The sequence below is a fragment of the Panthera onca genome, chromosome F2 (genome assembly GCF_046562875.1).
Source record: "Panthera onca isolate mPanOnc1 chromosome F2, mPanOnc1 haplotype 2, whole genome shotgun sequence".
NCBI lineage: Eukaryota > Metazoa > Chordata > Mammalia > Carnivora > Felidae > Panthera > Panthera onca.
In genome coordinates, this window is record NC_138356.1 from 45,711,166 (window position 1) to 45,732,495 (window position 21,330).

The 21,330-nt window shown below is 35.7% G+C and overlaps 1 protein-coding gene and 1 pseudogene across 13 annotated transcripts in view; one reads left to right on the top strand and one right to left on the bottom strand.

Annotated features, from left to right (window-relative positions):
- Window positions 1–21,330, top strand: part of VPS13B (vacuolar protein sorting 13 homolog B) — an 803,192-nt gene that overhangs the window by 337,589 nt on the left and 444,273 nt on the right. For 12 of the 13 annotated variants that reach the window (XR_013553513.2, XR_013553515.2, XR_013553514.2 and 9 more), the window contains one exon: window positions 2,493–2,640. Coding sequence is in view for 10 of the 13 variants with exons in the window: in XM_078441712.2 (XP_078297838.2) it covers window positions 2,493–2,640 (148 nt within the window). In the remaining 3 variants the exon portion in view is untranslated. The remainder of the gene's footprint in view (window positions 1–2,492; window positions 2,641–21,330) is intronic. The other variant, XM_078441709.2, reaches the window with a different exon arrangement.
- LOC132664864 (small ribosomal subunit protein uS14 pseudogene) lies at window positions 15,243–15,692 on the bottom strand (annotated as a pseudogene).

Here is a 21,330-nt window from a genome sequence, read left to right on the forward strand (position 1 = left end):
TCATTGCAGTAGTACAAGACTGGAGACAACCTGAATGACCGTCTCTAAGGAAGTGGATAAATAAAACACAACATATTCACACAATATGATAATTTATTAGTAGAAATTATACAATAGGTCTTAATATGGATGTCTCAAAATTGTATTTAATGCAAAAACCAAATTTCAAAGGAAATATGCAATATGAAAGCATTAATGTATATTTCTCCAAAACTACCCAAATAAATAAATAAATAAATAAGTAAATAAGTAAGTAAATGGTGTATACATATGAGTGTGTGTGAATAGGGATAGGTGTAAAACATTTCAAGGTTTATATGAGGATCATAATAGTGGTTGATTCTGGGAGGAATGGGTAGTTGGTTCACAATTGGAGGGTATTTTAGCTTTACCTGCAGTATTTTGCTCGTCTCTAAAAAACAAGGAAATATGATAAAAATTTTAACAGACAGTAATTATTGGATATAATGGAATGTGTATGTTATTTTATTCTTAATAATTTCCTGGGTGTTTTTTTTTACATTTATTAAATTAATGGAATTTTACAGGAAAAACAACAGAAGATTTTAGGTTATTTTCGGATCATGGAATATTGTTGCTGCAAGGGTAGGATAAATCTGGGGCTGGGATACAACTAATATTTGAGGAAATATCCAGTACCAAAAGGTAGAAGAATATTAGTAGAACAATCGGAGTTTGCTAAAAATAGTTTATTTTGATATTTTGAAATACTAAAATACTGGATACTCTGTCAGTCAGTATTGCCTGACATATAGTGTGTACATTAGCAATCATTCAGGAAATATTTATGGAGGGTCTTTTGGATATCATTGTAGATATTTGGAATACAGTTGCATAGAGGACATATCAGAGTCTTGCTGTCTTGTTAGGAAGGGTTTTTCTTAGGGCTTTTAATGTCTCTTTGCCTATGTGAAAATGACCCAGTTTGAGTCACCCAAAAGAATGATTTTTTTGTTTGTTGTTGGATATTACCAATATTATGGCTTTCATGAATCTCATCTTTCAGCTATTTTAGCTTGAATTAAATATCACCCTATGCTTAACATAATTTTTCTCTAATATATTAATTTGAATCTGAACATGGGTGTAATCTTTTGGAATACTTAGTCATATTCCAGGTTTATAAATGATGGCCAAGATATTCAAGGGATTATGGAATCAGTAAATACTACCACCTAAAAGGAACTCCCATATTTTATAGTTGAGTAATTTTAAATGCATTAAAACTTAAGGGTATGTTGAACTTTTCTCATCTTGGTCTTAAGATACTATTTCCTAATTAGGTTTGTACAAATATTATCAGTTTTACTAAATAATATGAAAGCAGCTACTGTACATTGTAATGTTTCCCACAATATATTTATCTTTCCATTTTCTCATTTTCACCTTTCTTGTCCTTTTACTTAGCTTAAGTAGCAACTTTTAAAATAATTTGCCTTTTCCCTATATTTCATAACTTGATTGATTGTAATATATAGATAATGTACTTGTGTTCTGATTGGAATATTTACTCACATTAAAAGTAATATTAAATAAGTAATATAGGTTGGGTGGGACATAAAGTTGGATCTTTTAAAAGTATGATTGTTGTGCTGTTGAGAGTAACACTAGACTGCACTGCAGCCTGACCAGCCCCTCCAGATTTACCGTCTGATGCAGCTGTATTACAGTTATCATCTGTTGTTTCCCAAGCTGCAATTTCCTTCTCAATTTGTGGCTAAAACCCAACATTGGATGATTGTTTTCCACCCAGTTCAACATTGATCTTTGATCCTGCAGCAAACTTAAAAAATACCTTTTTTTTCTTTTTTGCCAAAAATCTGACAAGATTGTATTGGGCGTCATCAGCAGTAACATCAGACTTTATTTCACTGAATAAAGATGAAACAGCTGCTTTATTGTCCAATTCAGCACTCATGCATTCAATATAGGATCATAATGTTTTCCAGCTTTCTCTAGCTACAGATACTTTTCTGTGTTTTCTAAATATGCTGTGGGTATCACTTTGACAGATAAAACGTAGAAATTTTCAGCAATTCTTTTTTAAGTTGAACTGTAACATATAATTAATCACTTTATAGATATACCTAAAAATATTTGTCGAGGGTAACTTTTTTCCCCTACTAATTATAATTCTCAAAGTTATAGTTTTGATTTGCCTTTGACATATTATCTTTATGCTTTTTACCAAAATTTATTTTAACTTCCATTTATTTCCAAGCTATCTTATTTTTTCACATAGAATTGTAATTTTACATTGAAATTGTGAAGTGTCTCTGTGTTATTTTGTGTGTATAAGAGAGACAGATATGAAGAGAGAGGGAGGAACTGAGGGAGGGACACATTGATTAATTTAAAATAGCAAAGCTTCAACACCATTTATGAAGGACTTTCCTCAGTGTTACCATGTTTAACCTTCACTGCTTCAGAAATAGTAAATAATTTCAGTGTGTTTTTTTGCCTCTCTCCAGCAGCCTGTGGTAGCTGTTCCTCTTGTTGTGCCAATTAGCAGAAGGAAAGAGGATGAGGTGTCAGTTGGAAGTGCACCCCTGGCAAGGCAACAGTCATATCAGGCCTCTGAATATGCCAGCAGCCCTATAAAAACAAAAACAATAACAGGTATGTGTCACAAATTCTAAAAGGTCTGTGATTTTACCCTATCTCTGAGCTAATAAGATACCAAGTTATCTGGGCCACAATTTCATGAATTCTGGACATGAGACTCCTAGAATGGAGACAAAAGACTATTATCTTACAGTATTAGCAGTAACTAGAGTATTACCTTTTTCTTGTGTCACTGTCCTAATCCTAATTGCCACAGGGTGGCACCAAGAAGTTCAGATGATACCTATAGTCAATGGATTATGTTACAGAAGAGGAACCCTCAATTTAGGGAACCTGCATCTTTTCTAATGGGTAGAAAGCATGTCTGCCATTTTCTCTAGAGGGAGACACTATTTGTATCTTGCAAGGGTGTAAGCAAACTTGCCCTTTGCTCAAAAGGACAGTATCTCTGCCTTTTGAGGCTGAATGCTATGCAAATATCCTTGAAAGGACAATTGGGAACAAAGGCACTCACTGCTTCCACTTTCAAGACATTCAAAAACACTAGAGACCAATAGAGAATTGTCTCCTGATAGTATGTTCTTTCTTAAGGTGAATTCTTGCAAAACACAATATATCTCAATTTTCTACCTCTCCCTTCTCTCATTTTCTCAGCTAGATGATCTATGCAAATACAGAACATAAATATTCTTCCATAAGACAATTGTAAATTTCCATTTGTGTAACAAAACACTTTATCATTGCATTTATAATTTAAATTACATGACATAGACTATATATGAACTATGATCATAGATTGTTTATGTATCTTCCTTCTTGAATGCCCACCATTTTTGCTTCTCTGGAAACCTTGGTGCTGTCTTGAGAATGCTGTGTGGTAACCATTTTCTTTGCATAGAATTAAGTTTCAAAAGTTTCTGTTCTATTTTTAATTAGAGTACACTGTTCCTGTTTGAGTTTTAATTTAAAAAATGTTTTATGAGGGGTCCCTGGGTGGCTCAGTTGATTATTTTTGATTTCAGCTGAGATCATGATCTCATGATTTGTGAGATTGAGCCCTGTGTTTGGCTCTTTGATGGTAGCATGGAGCCTATGGGATTCTTTCTTTCCCTCTCTCTCTCTGCCCGTCTTCCACTTGTGCGTCTGTGCTCTCTTGAAAAAAGTTCTATAATCCTTTGTATCCACTTCTAAATGAAGTTACCACTGTTTCACTCATTATTTATATTGCATCATAAACTGTAATGAATTTGGTAAATGAATTCATAGCCTTTTACACATCTTCTTTTTACTCTTACTATCTTAACCTTTAAATTGTATAGTTCAGTTAGTGTTAAGTATATTCACATCATTATGAAATGTACATTTTAATTTTTCAATTGGATTTTACAGTGGAGAAATGTGAGAGTTAACTTATTATGCCTGAATTCTTGTTAAAATGAGTTTTTATTTTTGTAGTTTCAGCCTAAGTTAGTCTTGGTCTTAAGTTCATTCCCAACGCTTATATAGTATTTTTGGCACATGAAGGCCAACAAAGCTCGGTGATCCTGCACTGGGCTTGATTTCACGTTGTGATTATTCAACAGGAAGCAGACATCTTCCCCCTCCAGTCTCAATTAACCAGTATTAAATAGTTGGCTACAGGGAGAACATATGTTTGATGGTTGGAAATGTGTTGACAGCAGAACAATACTATTTCAGTGCTATAGGCACATAGGGCAGACCAAGCCAGGATAAAAGTATGTCTCACATGAAGACAATATATTATCACAAAAATCTAAATAATATTCTAGAGAATCTATTTTGAAAACTAGGAACCCCCTAAAAGGTATGACATGTGTTTATCCTATGTTTTGGAAATGTTATGAAAATTAATTTGGAACTGTTGATGACAATGTCTGTAAGGGAAACGAAAAATTGAAAAAGCAGAATGCTCCATAAGTGATAGCTTTTTAAAAAATACTAGCTATTTTTATCTTACATGTTTATATATTACTTCTCTAGTTCAAAGTACTATAAGTGCACTGTTAAAATAATAGAAGGTCTTTTAATTTGACTTCTTAAATACCACCAAGATAATAATACATTAAGACATCTGTTAATTAATGATGTAAATTTTAGTAGATCATGCCACAATTTATAAGTATGGACCTTTAGCTTCTGACCATGATGGTATAACAGGGACTAGATTTATATTTCTGCTATAAATAAGAAACTTTTCTAAATACGTGGGAGAAAAAAAAAGGTTTCTAGACATTAGAGAATATGCAGTACAGGACTGTGATTCATTGTAAAAGAGAAACAAAACAGTCAAGCCCTAGAATTGCCCTGGCTTTCTTGCTAACGGCATGCTCCAGACCATAGAGCAGGGTGCAATATATTAAGCTGAGCTCAGCTGTCTTGCTGAATTGAAGTTTAGGGAGGTAGAGTGACTGAAGCATTAGGAGGTGGAGATGACTGCAAATCATGGAATACAATTCTAGAGAGAGAGAAAGTAGTGTTCTCATTGAATATTTGCTAAATAAATAGTAAGACATGCATGCATGGGATGAGACTCTACACAGTTGGGTGAAAGATGACCAAGGAACTGTGGTCTGAATGATTCCCAGAGCTCACACAGGGCTAGAAGGCATTCAGGTCCTACTGTCCATAAAATGCAATCCCACTGATTATTCAGGACATTCAATAGGGATTCCAGAAAAGCCATGCCTCCATAGTGTTCATAGTGGACATAAAGTATCAAAAATGTAAAGGCTACCCTCGACTCACTTTAAACAGTTTAAAAAAGGCTCTGAAGCAACAAAAACAGTGAATAAGTGCTGGCAAAATGAAGCCCAACACTATTATGAGGAATATAAGAAGATCCAGACATGTAACAAGTTAAAATCACAGTGTAACATATTCAATCAAAAGCCAAAGGAGATGCAAAGAAGTAGGAAACTTTGACCAGAAAAAGAAGCCAGTATAAATAAAGAGATGGCATAGATGATAGAATTAGTAGGTATATTAAATACTTGTACATTCAAACAGGTATTGTAACTAAGTTAAAGTATTTAAGGAGAGATGAGTACATTTTGTAGGGAAATGGAAGATATAATAAAGAATCAAGACCAGCTCTAGAGTTGAAAAATATATGTGAATGGAGAAACTGGGTAGAATTAGCAATAGAGTATACATTACTGAAAAAGAAATCAACCTTGAAGACATAGCAATAGAAACTTGCCAAAATGAAGCCAAATGAAGAGCATAAATGGAAAAAAAAAAGTGTTCAGAACTTTAGTTGATGGGGGATGATAATTTGGATAGAGTAGGTCTCACTGAAAGTTTGACCACATACTTGAAGCAGGTAAAGGTAAAGGAGGGAGCCATGCATGTATCTTTAGAAAAAATCATACAGGATTGTATATGTATCTTGGAATAAATTATCCAATCTAACCCCTTCACTTTATAATTATGGAGATTGATTAATAAAGAGGTCAGGCAACTTATCCAAGGTTAAAAATGGTTTAGTGAGATTTTTTCCAGATTATGTATTTAATTCCCACCCCCCCCCCCACCTCTCCTCTGATAACTGTCAGTTTTCTATAGTTAAGAGTCTATTTCTTGGGCGGGGGGGGGGGGGGGTTTGGTCATTTATTTTGTTTTCTAGATTTCACATAGGAGTGAAATCATATGGTATATGTCTTTCTCTGACTGATTTATTTTGCCTAGCATTACACTCTATACCTCCATCCATGTCATTGCAAATGGCAAGATTTCATTCTTGTTGATGGCTGAGTAATATTCCTCTCTGTGTGTGTGTGTGTGTGTGTGTGTATACACATATATACACATACCTCATCTTTATTCATCAGTGGATGGAATAGGTGATGGGGATTAAGGAGAGGACTTGCTGTGATGAGCACCTGGTGTTTCATGGAAGTACTGAATCACTATATTGTCATCTGAAACAAATATTACACTCTATGTTAACTGGAATTTAAATAAAACCTTAAAAAAATAAATCTCTCAATATGAATATTTATATTGCTTCTTGATTTATAAAGGAAGAATAATAGGTTAAACTATTTAATCCTTTTTGAAAACTCTTTCTCAGTTTGATCACTGTTTTACTCTGTGCTTCACATTCCAGTTGGGAAATTTTTTTCCAGTGCTGTGTGAGGTGCTTTGATGAAGCTATTTAGCAGATTATGGAAAATAACACTTGAAAAGTATGTAGCACCCTGGTGACTTTCAGTAGCTAGCATATTTTTTCAGTGTATTAATGAACCTGTAGGAAATTCACACACACTCTCTCTGTCTCTCTCTCTCTCTGTCTCTCTCTCTCTCTGTCTCTCTCTCTCTCTCTCTCTCTCTCTCTCACACACACACACACACACACACACACACACACACACACACACAGTTCCAGATTATCGTAGTCATTCTGTGAATATTAGTTGCCTTTCATTTCTTAGAGGCAAAAGAAGCCCTAAAAATCAGGTCTGTGCAAATTTAGTCATCTACTATTTTACCTCTAATACGCAATATGTAACTGGCTAACTTCAGGGTATTCTTTTTGTCAAGAGATTACTCTAAATTTTCAGCCCAGTCCCATAGGATGAAAATAGTGAAGAATTTTACATCAGAGCTACCAATAAGGATATGATGGGAAACACCTATACCTCTGTGATGAGCATGGAAGATTCTGCCACTCTTTAATTGGGTGTTAATTCAGTGTTAAGTTCCTGGATGACACTCAGAAGTGAAGTGCTACTGCTGACATATTTTTTCTTTCTTAATACATATTTTTAAGTATATCTCACAACCATTGATGTGTTTCAAAAATAAAAAATTTATGCTGTTTCAGATGTTTACATTTTTTGTCAGAAATATGGAAATTTAATCTTATTTAGTTCTCAAAGAGAATTAAATATGAAAATCGTGAAATTTTAAAAACACTTTGTGTATATTACAAATCGAGAAAAACTGCAGAATTTTTTAAAGAATGTTTGACAAGGAACTTAGGTTATCAGGTAAAATATCCCTAATTACATTTTTTTCTGACCTCATTTTAAAATACAGTATGTTTATTTAATTGCTTTTTTAAGTTTATTTATTCTGAGAGAGAGAGAACAGGGGAGGGGCAGAGAGAGAGAGAGGGAGAGAGAGAATCCTAAGCAGGCTCCACGGTGTCGGCACAGAGCCTGACACAGGGCTCGAACCCACGAACTATGAGATCATGACCTGAGCTGAAACCAAGAGCTGGATGCTTAACTGACTGAACCACCCAGGTGCCCCTGAAAATATAGTATTTTTAAACTAAGCAAGAGTTAAACAGTGTAGTTATAATAATTAAGGTTGAGTTAATTTTGGCTGAAAATATCAGAAAACTCTCAGTAACAGTAGTTTAAACAAGATTGAGTTTTGTCTGTCATGTGAAAGCTTAACGGTAGACACCGCAAGGTGTTAAGGCTCTCCAGGGTCAGGTACTTTTTTATTCTGTTACGGGTGGCCTTTGTTACCAGACTTGACTAACTGTCCACAATGGATGCTTCAACAGTATATCGTATCTGCATTTTAGTGAGCAGAAATGAGAAACAATAAGTTGCCTTACCTCTTTGAAAAGTATACAGATGTTCTACACTTCAATTTTGCTACTATACTCTTGGCCAGAAACTACTCGTGTGATCATATCTAGAACTGTATAGGGTCTCAGGAGTGTAGTCTGTACTTTTAAAGGCCCACATGCATGACCGAAACACTGGGCTCTAGCTGAGAAAAAAAGAGAATAGATACTGCAGGTTATTTAGCAGCCTCTGCCACAGAACTTAAAATGGAATACCATAAGCTGGAGCTTTGGGAGAAAGTAGAAAATATTTTCCTTTAAATGAGACTATCAGAAGACAGTGTCAGTGAAAGTGTTGTCATGTCTGAGATGTTGCTTAGATTTTTCACAGTGAGTTATAGAGGCTTATGAGTCATTGACATATGGATCATACACAATCAAAACCACAGAGTGTATCATCTCCCGGGGAAAGCATACACAGAAAAATGAGAAAAAAAGCCCCAAATTAAATTCTGAGCAACTATTTATTTAAAGATTAAGGAGAATGAGCCAATGGAGAGATTGAGAAGCATTATTCTGAGAAGTAGGCAGTAAAGGTGTATGCATATGCATGTATACCTGTGTACATATGACATATATATGACATAACTGAACAGCATTTCAAGATGAGGGTGGGTAACTGCCTGGTACACAGTAGACTCGTCAAGAACAAAGAGGCAGAAAAATTTCACTTGGCCTGAGGAGCTTCACTTATTTGGAAATGAATGGGATTTGAAACAGCCACAGTGTACCCCACTCTGTCAAGAAATTTGAGTATACAGACACTGGTTATGTCTTGGGTTGTGGTCTCCTGGTTCGTGGGTTTGGGCCCCACATCCAGCTCATAGCTGTCAGCAAAGTCACCTTTGCATCCTTGATCCCCCCTCTCTCTGCCCCTCCCCTGCTTGTGCTTACTCTTTCTCGGTCTCTCAAAAAATATATAAAATTTTTTTAAAACATTTTTAAAAAAAGAGTTAAAAAAAATTTTTTTAAATCATTTTGTCCACAGGCAATGTAACTTGTAGGATGGCTTTAAGTGGTGAGATTTCCAAGTTTTGCTAGTAAGAATTGCTCCTGAAGGCACTGATGCATTTTGGATTCTAATTTTAAGAATTGTGTGTTGTAAATAAATACAATATAGTTATTCATCTAAAAGTGTTTAAGTCATCCTTAATTTGATTAAACTTGAATGTTCAGTAGGTATGTTCCTAGTTATAGGGTGAAGTTAGTATTAATGTATGCAAAATAAATTTTTTGTGGACTTATGTATATTAGAAGTTGCTCACTTTAATCATGTAGTTTAGCATAAAATTCCATTCCTTTGTGATTAATTAGGTATTTAATTTCATTGGAAAATATTAAAGCATTGGAAAACATTGCATAATATACAATTGATTTTATTCTCTCAGGGATAAAATGTGGTTTAAAGTATATTTTCCCCTTTTGGAATAGAGTAGGGTTTAGAATAAAATGAAGTATATCTAATGAAGTACATAAAAAAAAAAAAAAAATGGAAAAACCATCCAGAAAGTAATCAGAGAACTTAAGGAAAATATACATTTACTAAATTGCGTTTTTCCATTTGTATTTTTAAGAACCATTATTTTTTATTTCTAAATCTAGAATTTATGAGGTAAAACATTAACAGTCTGTAGAACTTGACATAAAATTGAGTATTTGAATTATATGTTTATTTCTAAGCTTATCTTCCTAAAGAATTTCAACAGATGCCATATTATAATGTTATATCAGCCATAATAGTCTAGATGGTTGTAGCTATGGAGTATTTTTAACATTTTGTTTTTTTAATGTTTCATAACATATCTATGCATCATTTGATGATATTCTTTTATAGACATATCTGGTAATTACACTACTCACTTGGTACTACAACATACCTGAATTTCTTGCATTGCTAGTTTTGATATGAGGACTCCTCAAGTAAATCATCAGTTCATAAAAAAATGTGATTTATACTTTTTCAGTGTGTCTCTTGGTGTGTGTGGCAGAATGTTTTATAGTTAGTGTTTGTTCATTAATTCCAAAAACGTGTTGAGTTTTTTAAGCATACTAGGTTTATTGATTTTTTAAAAAAATATATTACAATTTATGTAGCATGCACATAATTCTTTCCCTCTTGGAACTTTGATTCTTGAAAAGTATATGTAATTATTATTCATATTTGTACCTTCTTGGCTTATTTTTAATTTCTCTAGGTCTTGTATAGCAGACGACTTATTTAGGTATGATTTCTTTTAATATGTCCAATTTTACTCTCATTTTTTACTTTGAAAGTAGAATATAAACTGTACTAAATTTTCTCAATGGAGATGACTTTAGAAGGTAAAGTATTTTAATGCTGAGAAATTATTTTTAATTTCTACATTCTATTGGAATTATTTTATTTAGACTACAAAGGAGAAAAAACCCCAGAAAAGCACTGTTTTTGGTTTCCATGAACACATCTGAAGCAGGCTCATATTTTGTTAAAAGCATTACTAAACAGTAAGTGATTAAATTAAAACAAGTACAGAGAACACAGCCTGGTTGCAAATAGTTCATCTTTACTAGCCTTCACCTTTTTTTCTTAGTGCATTCCTATTTGGCAAGAATCTTTGGGCAAGCATCTGGAGTGTACCATTTATTGATATATACTTTAATATGTGTATCACTATACTAGTATACTATAAAACACGAAAGATAATTTCATTAACATTTAAATGTTTTTATTCTGATAGTTTTAATATATCAATAATATATCAATATATCAGTAATATTCCAGTGAGACTAATATTGTGCTTCACTTCTTAAAATAAAATTTAATACTGTGTTGTAAAAACTTAAGGTTTAGTTCTTAATTCAGCTTGTTTTAATAGTTGATTTTAGTGGCTGACATCATTGAAAAGCCACCTCACTGAGATACATTATATCCTAGAGGGAAAAGACCATCATTAGTGCACTGAGGACACTTATTTTTTCAGTCCTACCCATTTTGTCAAAGGCCTTTGTTGAAATAAGGGTGGTAGATTTCCATCTTCCTTTTATCAATAAGATAGTCTTCCAACTTAATGGGAAAGTGTTGCCTTTTTTTTTAAAATAAATTAGTGATATCTTTAATCCATAGGTTTAGATATGTCTGTTATATAGGAATCTTTTGAAAATGTATATACAAATTATGAGGATTAGTTAAAGGTAGAGAACAAAATTTAGAAATCTGATGAACTTTGTGTATGTAGGTAATATGCCACAATTAATTTAAAGTCAATGAAAGATTGAAGGGCCCGTGCCAATTTCTTCTTGTTATTGAATGTCTAATTTTCCTCCAGTATATTTAGCATTGTGTTATCTGTAGCCTTCTGACATAGGGATGGACCTCAATGTAATCCTAATTTACTAAATATTAACAAACTATGTGTCTTTCTCATTTTTAGATAAAAATAAATATGGGCGCCTGGGTGGCTCAGTCGGTTAAGTGGCCGACTTCGGCTCAGGTCATGATCTCGCGCTCCGTGAGTTCGAGCCCCGCGTCGGGCCCTGTGCTGACAGCTCAGAGCCTGGAGCCTGTTTCAGATTCTGTGTCTCCCTCTCTCTGACCCTCCCCTGTTCATGCTCTGTCTCTCCCTGTCTCAAAAAAAAAAAAAAAAAAAAAAAAACAACAAAAAAATAAATATGAACAGACATTCTCATATTTTTCCCCAGAGCTCAATGGATGGTCTTACAGTTTTTCACACTACATTATTGGAGCTCACTGCTATATTAGGTTGTTGTTACATGTAAGTTTAGGGTTATCTGAAGGAAGTTCCTTATAAGGCTCAGGTGGGAGAGTGCCAAGGAGCCTAGTTAAACTGGGAAAAGTATTGACTAACATAGTTGAAGAAATCTTCTGGATATGGAGATAAAATCAATAGCATCTCCAAATATGCAAGTTCAGGTAGTGTCATAGAGACAGTGACCAGTGGATGTGATAATGGAAGGAGTGAGAGCCAATTAAGGAAGGCAGGCAGTAAGGTTGGATAGTTCTTGAAGAAGTAAGGTTGTGAAATGGGGAGGTAAGCTCCATGATATGCTTGGGCATTTTGGATGTAGGCTGTGTAATGATATTGTGAGGGCTGGGCAGGTACACCTATTAAGAATTGACTGGTTTTCCTCTGAATAGATAGGTGACTCTTTTAATAGGGAAGAACACATTTTTAAATTAGGATTCTGGTTGCAAGAGACTGAAACTTTTAAAATTTATTTTAAATTTTAAAAAGCAGGAGTATTTTGTTGATTCGCATAACCAAAATGGTAAGAAAAGCAAAGATCTTTCCTTTGGAGTGACTTCAAAACAGAGACTCCATACCATCGGGATTCTGCCTTTTTTGTTGGTTTAACTTTTTTTTTTTTTTTTTTTTACTGAACATAGGTTTCTTGGCTTAGCAGTGTACGTGGCTGTGGTTCCTGTGGACTCACATACTTAATTCTCTGTGATCAAAGGGAAAGATCTGGTCTAGTATCTGTTGAAAGCCTACCTGAGGAGGATTTTGTTTGGCCTCTCTTAGATCATATGCATACATCTTAATCACTGTGGCCCGGGAGGTTAGGTACTATGATTGGCCCAGTTGCAGCCCAAGTTAGGTCATATATCCTCTTCTGTGTTTAGGAGCATGAGATGTTACACCAGAAGATGGAAGAGTAGCAGAAACATGGCTCCTGGGAATAATTTGTGAGGCAGGCAGGCATTCTAGTTTATGTCCACTAATTTTTCATTTTCCAATTAGTCACAACAGGTTTAAAAGACAAAATGTTGATTATATAACACTTAGACTAAATCACATTCACAGATTTGTGTTTTGATAGGATGAGGTAAATGGTTTATGAAGGTATTGCACATATGAATTAGGAGCCCAGGAGAAAATCTAAACTTGAAAGCTACAGGATGCATAAGACAGATGGCTGCCTACAGCAGGTTTCATGTTTCTTTATCTAGAGTTTATTCATTTGGGGTAAAGGATTTAGGAAGTGTTTTTGATGTTCTACTTCAGACAGTTTATTAATTTTACAACTTTGTTTCATTATAAAGAACTTTTTCTAGTGATTCATTAATTTGGACTATCATAAGATTTCAAAAGTATGTCAGTTAATTTTGAAGTTCTTTGAGAAAACGTTGTGATGTTAATAAGTACATTGAAAGGTTTTTGAATACAGAGTTCTTTGGAAATAAGTTATTTTAGTTTTTACATGAACTGGCAAGAATTCAGCTAAAATTCAACCAAATTGTTTTGTATGCAGTCTTCCTCCCCCCCCCCCCCTTTTTTAGCAGTCAGAACAAGATTATAGTTTCCAGATGAAATTCTGAATGTCACATGGTGATGACATATATTTTCCTGGTTGGCTCAGCATGAGATGCAATTTTGCATGCCATGTCACGCTGACTTGCAGAATCCAAAAGCCATTATTTCCCAAGGGGCTTTCAAGAGTGATAGTATCGAATGTAGTTTGTATTTTGATGAAAAGTCTCAGGCATTATTGCAGTTTCTATGGCAAGTTGCTTAAAGCTTTATATACTCTCTAAACTCTAGAAATTTAAAAATAGTCTTACTATGTAAAAATCACTTTTTCTTCAAGTTATTTAAATTTATGTTGCCAAATTAAGTTGCCAAAAATAATGATCAGTGTAAGATACGGATCAAGTTAAGAAGGTATGGTGGAAAAACCAGTAGATTAGAGACCAAAAAAATCTAGCTTTTGATCCTATTCCTACTCCCATGTCAAGCTAACCTCATACACCTGGATTTTCTTCATTTAGAATATGGTAATAAGTATACAAACAAAAGCTCACAGATTTAAGTATTATTATAAGACTTAAATAAAGTGGCACCTGGGTGCTCAGTTGGTTAAGTGTCGGACTCTAGATTTCAGCTCAGGTCATGATCTCATGGTTTGTGAGTTTAAGCCCCGCATCAGGCTCTGCCCTGACAGCACGGAGCCTGCTTGGGATTCTCAGTCTCCCTTTCCCTGTCCTTCCCCTGCCTGTGTTCTTTTTCTTCTTCTCTCTTCAAAAATAAATTTAAAAAATAAACATTTTAGAGGAACCTGGGTGGCTCAGTTGGTCAAGTGTTTGACTTTAGCTCAGGTCATGATCTCGCGGTCCATGGGTTCAAGCCCTGCATCGGGCTCTGTGCTGACAGCTCAGAGCCTGGAGCCTGCTTCAGATTCTGTCTCCCTCTGTCTCTGCCCCTCCCCCACTCACGCTCTGTCTCTCTCTTTTCTCAAAAATAGATAATAAAACATTTTTAAAAATTTTAAAAATGAAAATTTTTTTTTAAAAGGAAGGTATGTGGAAGTTCTAGAAAATGATAAAAACACATTCAGATAGAAAGTAAATTTCACATTTTTTTATGTTTACATTTTAAAAGGAAAGGTATAAACTCTAAGCAAAGTGAAGCTTATTGTTTTATCTAGTTCCTTCCAGGATAATTTTATATTTACTTTTCTCTGTTTGATATTAATCATCTTAAAGTTGCCTTAAAGGCCAGTATTTCCATTCATGTTTACATAATAACATTTCTTTCACACTGATGATCTATGCTACAATTGTCTTGACTGAGTTGCTTTGTTATACCAGTCTCCCCTTCCTCCCTCCCTCCCTCCTTGCCTTCCTTCCTCCCTTCCTTCCTGTCTCACATCCAGTTGTCTACATTTCTGTTTAGGTATCTTACAGGCCACTCAACCACTCAAGCCTAATGTGTCAGATCTGTACAACTATGTACCCCACCCCCACCACCACCATTGACCATGTTATTCAAGGATGAAACTTTGAATTCAGTGGCTTTTTTCCCCTGTCCATTCTGTTCATATGCTGCATCCCAAATCAGAGCCACATAATTTCTTGTACAGAATAATGTAAGGATGTCCTAAATAGTTTCACTTGTGTCATTTCCAAATTATCTCATCATCTGTTCTCAGTTACCCTAATCCATTGTCCAGATGACAGCAAGAATCATCCTATTACAAATCTAAATTGGATGATTTTATTCCCTGCTTAAAACACTTCAGTAACTTCTTATTGCATTTGAGATAAAATCCAAACTCCTTACCATGGCCTACAAAGTTTGACCTGATTTAGCCTCTGTCCTGTTCTTCCATTCATCATTTGTCATTTTTTTTTTCTTACAGTGATCCTCTTTCTTCAAACACTCCATGCTTTTTCTTGCCTGGGATCTTTTGCATGTGCTGTTTCCACTGTTCTCATTGCTCCTGCACCCCCCACATACACACTAAAACACTCAAAATGGAAGTATTTTTATTTTATGTACAATGAATAGGCATTACAGTAGGTATCTTGGAGGACCCATTCAAGGTGGCTCACATAATCCAATTTAATGAAGCCCATATTCTTCCCATACTGAAGGAGACCCTGGAGGCACATAGTGACGCAGTATTTCCACATCAGACTTTGCCGGTTTGTGCAGATGGGACAGGAATGACAACCCAGGCCAAATTTCCTTGGATGGCCACAGTAGAGCTCCTGGTGACCCATCTTGCTCTCTCAGATGGAACAAGGCAAAAGTTCATTGCTCTTTTTGTAGCTATGTACTCTTCATACTCCTAGTCTTAGTTTAAATGTTATGCTTTCAGTAAAGAAACCTCTATTCAGTCTTTCTCAAGTAGGTCTGTGCCACTCTGCCAGGATTCCCTACCTTAGCACCTTTTTTCTGCCCTTGTAACACCTACCAGAGTTTTTCATTCTTTGTTTTCTTTCTCTTAGTCTAGAATATGTGTATCAAGAACCATATCTGACTTGTTCACTTTTTAAAAGTTGAGGTATAATTGACATATGTTACATTTATCTCAGGTTTACAGCATAGTGATACGATACACATGTACACTGTGAAATGGTCACAATTGGGCTAGTTAATATCCATCCCTATACATAGTTACCGAAAATATTTTTTCTTGTGATGAAAAATTTTTTAATATTTACTCTCTGAGAGACCATCAAATATGCAATACAGTGTTATTGACTATAGTCACCATGCTGTACATTACATCCCCATGACTTGTTTCTTTTATGCTGGAAGTATGTACCTTTTCACCCCCTTAACCCATTTCAGACACACCCTTCACCCATTTCGTCCACCCCTTTTCTCTGGAAACCACCAGCCTGATCTTTGTATCTATGAGTTTGGTTTTTGTTTTGTTTTGTTTTTAAGTTCCACATAGAAATGAGATCATATGGTATTTGTCTTTCTTTGTCTGACTTATTTCACTGTCCTTGCAACCCATCTCTGTTATTACAAATGGCAAGATTTTCATTTTTTTGTGACTGAATAATATTTCATTGTATGTTTCCATATATTATATATACACACATGCCTATACATATATAGATACATATATGTGTATATGTGTATTAACCTCATTTTCTTTTTCCATTCATCTATAAGCAGACACTTAGGTTGTTTCTATATCTTGGCTAGTGTAAGTAATACTACAGTGAACATCGAGGTGCATATATCTTTTCTAGTTAGTATTTTCATTTTCTTTATTTATTTATTTATTTTTTTTAATTTATTTTTTTTTTTATTATTTTATTTTATTTTTTAATATATGAAATTTACTGTCAAATTGGTTTCCATACAACACCCAGTGCTCATCCCAAAAGGTGCCCTCCTCAATACCCATCACCCACCCTGCCCTCCCTCCCACCCCCCATCAACCCTCAGTTTGTTCTCAGTTTTTAACAGTCTCTTATGCTTTGGCTCTCTCCCACTCTAACTTCTTTTTTTTTTTTTTTTTTTTTTTCCTTCCCCTCCCCCATGGGTTTCTGTTATGTTTCTCAGGATCCACATAAGAGTGAAACCATATGGTATCTGTCTTTCTCTGTATGGCTTATTTCACTTAGCATCACACTCTCCAGTTCCATCCATGTTGCTACAAAAGGCCATATTTCATTTTTTCTCATTGCCACGTAGTATTCCATTGTGTATATAAACCACAATTTCTTTATCCATTCATCAGTTGATGGACATTTAGGCTCTTTCCATAATTTGGCTATTGTTGAGAGTGCCGCTATAAACATTGGGGTACAGGTGCCCCTATGCATCAGTACTCCTGTATCCCTTGGATAAATTCCTAGCAGTGCTATTGCTGGGTCATAGGGTAGGTCTATTTTTAATTTTCTGAGGAACCTCCACACTGCTTTCCAGAGCGGCTGCACCAATTTGCATTCCCACCAACAGTGCAAGAGGGTTCCTGTTTCTCCACATCCTCTCCAGCATCTATAGTCTCCTGATTTCTTCATTTTGGCCACTCTGACTGGCGTGAGGTGGTATCTGAGTGTGGTTTTGATTTGTATTTCCCTGATAAGGAGCGACGTTGAACATCTTTTCATGTGCCTGTTGGCCATCCGGATGTCTTCTTTAGAGAAGTGTCTATTCATGTTTTCTGCCCATTTCTTCACTGGGTTATTTGTTTTTCGGGTGTGGAGTTTGATGAGCTCTTTATAGATTTTGGATACTAGCCCTTTGTCCGATGTGTCATTTGCAAATATCTTTTCCCATTCCGTTGGTTGCCTTTTAGTTTTGTTGGTTGTTTCCTTGGCTGTGCAGAAGCTTTTTATCTTCATAAGGTCCCAGTAATTCACTTTTGCTTTTAATTCCCTTGCCTTTGGGGATGTGCCGAGTAAGAGATTGCTACGGCTGAGGTCAGAGAGGTCTTTTCCTGCTTTCTCCTCTAAGGTTTTGATGGTTTCCTGTCTCACATTCAGGTCCTTTATCCATTTTGAGTTTATTTTTGTGAATGGTGTGAGAAAGTGGTCTAGTTTCAACCTTCTGCATGTTGCTGTCCAGTTCTCCCAGCACCATTTGTTAAAGAGACTGTCTTTTTTCCATTGGATGTTCTTTCCTGCTTTGTCAAAGATGAGTTGGCCATACGTTTGTGGGTCTAGTTCTGGGGTTTCTATTCTATTCCATTGGTCTATGTGTCTGTTTTTATGCCAATACCATGCTGTCTTGATGATGACAGCTTTGTAGTAGAGGCTAAAGTCTGGGATTGTGATGCCTCCTGCTTTGGTCTTCTTCTTCAAAATTACTTTGGCTATTCGGGGCCTTTTGTGGTTCCATATGAATTTTAGGATTGCTTGTTCTAGTTTCGAGAAGAATGCTGGTGCAATTTTGATAGGGATTGCATTGAATGTGTAGATAGCTTTGGGTAGTACTGACATTTTGACAATATTTATTCTTCCAATCCATGAGCAGGGAATGTCTTTCCATTTCTTTATATCTTCTTCAATTACCTGCATAAGCTTTCTAAAGTTTTCAGCATACAGATCTTTTACATCTTTGGTTAGATTTATTCCTAGGTATTTTATGCTTCTTGGTGCAATTGTGAATGGGATCAGTTTCTTCATTTGTCTTTCTGTTGCTTCATCGTTAGTGTATAAGAATGCAACTGATTTCTGCACATTGATTTTGTATCCTGCAACTTTGCTGAATTCATGTATCAGTTCTAGCAGACTTTTGGTGGAGTCTATCGGATTTTCCATGTATAATATCATGTCATCTGCAAAAAGCGAAAGCTTGACCTCATCTTTGCCAATTTGGATGCCTTTGATTTCCTTTTGTTGTCTGATTGCTGATGCTAGAACTTCCAGCACTATATTAAACAGCAGCGGTGACAGTGGGCATCCCTGTCGTGTTCCTGATCTCAGGGAAAAAGCTCTCAGTTTTTCCCCGTTGAGGATGATGTTAGCTGTGGGCTTTTCATAAATGGCCTTTATGATCTTTAAGTATGTTCCTTCTATCCCGACTTTCTCAAGGGTTTTTATTAAGAAAGGGTGCTGGATTTTGTCAAAGGCCTTTTCTGCATCGATTGACAGGATCATATGGTTCTTCTCTTTTTTTTTGTTAATGTGATGTATCACGTTGATCGATTTGCGAATGTTGAACCAGCCCTGCATCCCAGGAATGAATCCCACTTGATCATGGTGAATAATTCTTTTTATATGCTGTTGAATTCGATTTGCTAGTATCTTATTAAGAATTTTTGCATCCATATTCATCAGGGATATTGGCCTGTAGTTCTCTTTTTTTACTGGGTCTCTGTCTGGTTTAGGAATCAAAGTAATACTGGCTTCATAGAATGAGTCTGGAAGTTTTCCTTCCCTTTCTATTTCTTGGAATAGCTTGAGAAGGATAGGTATTATCTCTGCTTTAAATGTCTGGTAGAACTCCCCTGGGAAGCCATCTGGTCCTGGACTCTTATTTGTTGGGAGATTTTTGATAACCGATTCAATTTCTTCGCTGGTTATGGGTCTGTTCAAGCTTTCTACTTCCTCCTGATTGAGTTTTGGAAGAGTGTGGGTGTTTAGAAATTTGTCCATTTCTTCCAGGTTGTCCAATTTGCTGGCATATAATTTTTCATAGTATTCCCTGATAATTGTTTGTATCTCTGAGGGATTGGTTGTAATCATTCCATTTTCATTCATGATTTTATCTATTTGGGTCATCTCCCTTTTCTTTTTGAGAAGCCTGGCTAGAGGTTTGTCAATTTTGTTTATTTTTTCAAAAAACCAACTCTTGGTTTCGTTGATCTGCTCTACAGTTTTTTTAGATTCTATATTGTTTATTTCTGCTCCGATCTTTATTATCTCTCTTCTTCTGCTGGGTTTAGGCTGCCTTTGCTGTTCTGCTTCTATTTCCTTTAGGTGTGCTGTTAGATTTTGTATTTGGGATTTTTCTTGTTTCTTGAGATAGGCCTGGATTGCAATGTATTTTCCTCTCAGGACTGCCTTCGCTGCATCCCAGAGCGTTTGGATTGTTGTATTTTCATTTTCGTTTGTTTCCATATATGTTTTAATTTCTTCTCTAATTGCCTGGTTGACCCACTCATTCGTTAGTAGGGTGTTCTTTAACCTCCATGCTTTTGGAGGTTTTCCAGACTTTTTCCTGTGGTTGATTTCAAGCTTCATAGCATTGTGGTCTGAAAGTATGCATGGTATGATTTCAATTCTTGTAAACTTATGAAGGGCTGTTTTGTGACCCAGTATATGATCTATCTTGGAGAATGTTCCATGTGCACTCGAGAAGAAAGTATATTCTGTTGCTTTGGGATGCAGAGTTCTAAATATATCTGTCAAGTCCATCTGATCCAATGTATCATTCAGGACCCTTGTTTCTTTATTGACTGTGTGTCTAGATGATCTATCCATTTCTGTAAGTGGGGTGTTAAAGTCCCCTGCAATGACCACATTCTTATCAATGAGGTTGCTTATGTTTATGAGTAATTGTTTTATATATCTGGGGGCTCGGGTATTTGGCGCATAGACATTTATAATAGTTAGCTCTTCCTGGTGGATAGACCCTGTGATTATTATATAATGCCCTTCTTCATCTCTTGTTACAGCCTTTAATTTAAAGTCTAGTTTGTCTGATATAAGTATGGCTACTCCAGCTTTCTTTTGGCTTCCAGGAGCATGATAAATAGTTCTCCATCCCCTCACTCTCAATCTAAAGGTGTCCTCAGATCTAAAATGAGTCTCTTGTAGACAGCAAATAGATGGGTCTTGTTTTTTTATCCATTCTGATACCCTATGTCTTTTAGTTGGCGCATTTAATCCATTTACATTCAGTGTTATTATAGAAAGATATGGGTTTAGAGTCATTGTGATGTCTGTATGTTTTATGCTTGTAGTGATGTCTCTGGTACTTTGTCTCACAGGATCCCCCTTAGGATCTCTTGTAGGGCTGGTTTCGTGGTGACAAATTCCTTCAGTTTTTGTTTGTTTGGGAAGACCTTTATCTCTCCTTCTATTCTAAATGACAGACTTGCTGGATAAAGGATTCTCGGCTGCATATTTTTTCTGTTTAGCACACTGTAGATATCGTGCCAAGCCTTTCTGGCCTGCCAAGTTTCAAAGGAGAGATCAGTCACGAGTCTTATAGGTCTCCCTTTATATGTGAGGGTACGTTTATCCCTTGCTGCTTTCAGAATTTTCTCTTTATCCTTGTATTTTGCCAGTTTCACTATGATATGTCGTGCAGAAGATCGATTCAAGTTACGTCTGAAGGGAGTTCTCTGTGCCTCTTGGATTTCAATGCCTTTTTCCTTCCCCAGTTCAGGGAAGTTCTCAGCTATAATTTGTTCAAGTACCCCTTCAGCACCCTTCCCTCTCTCTT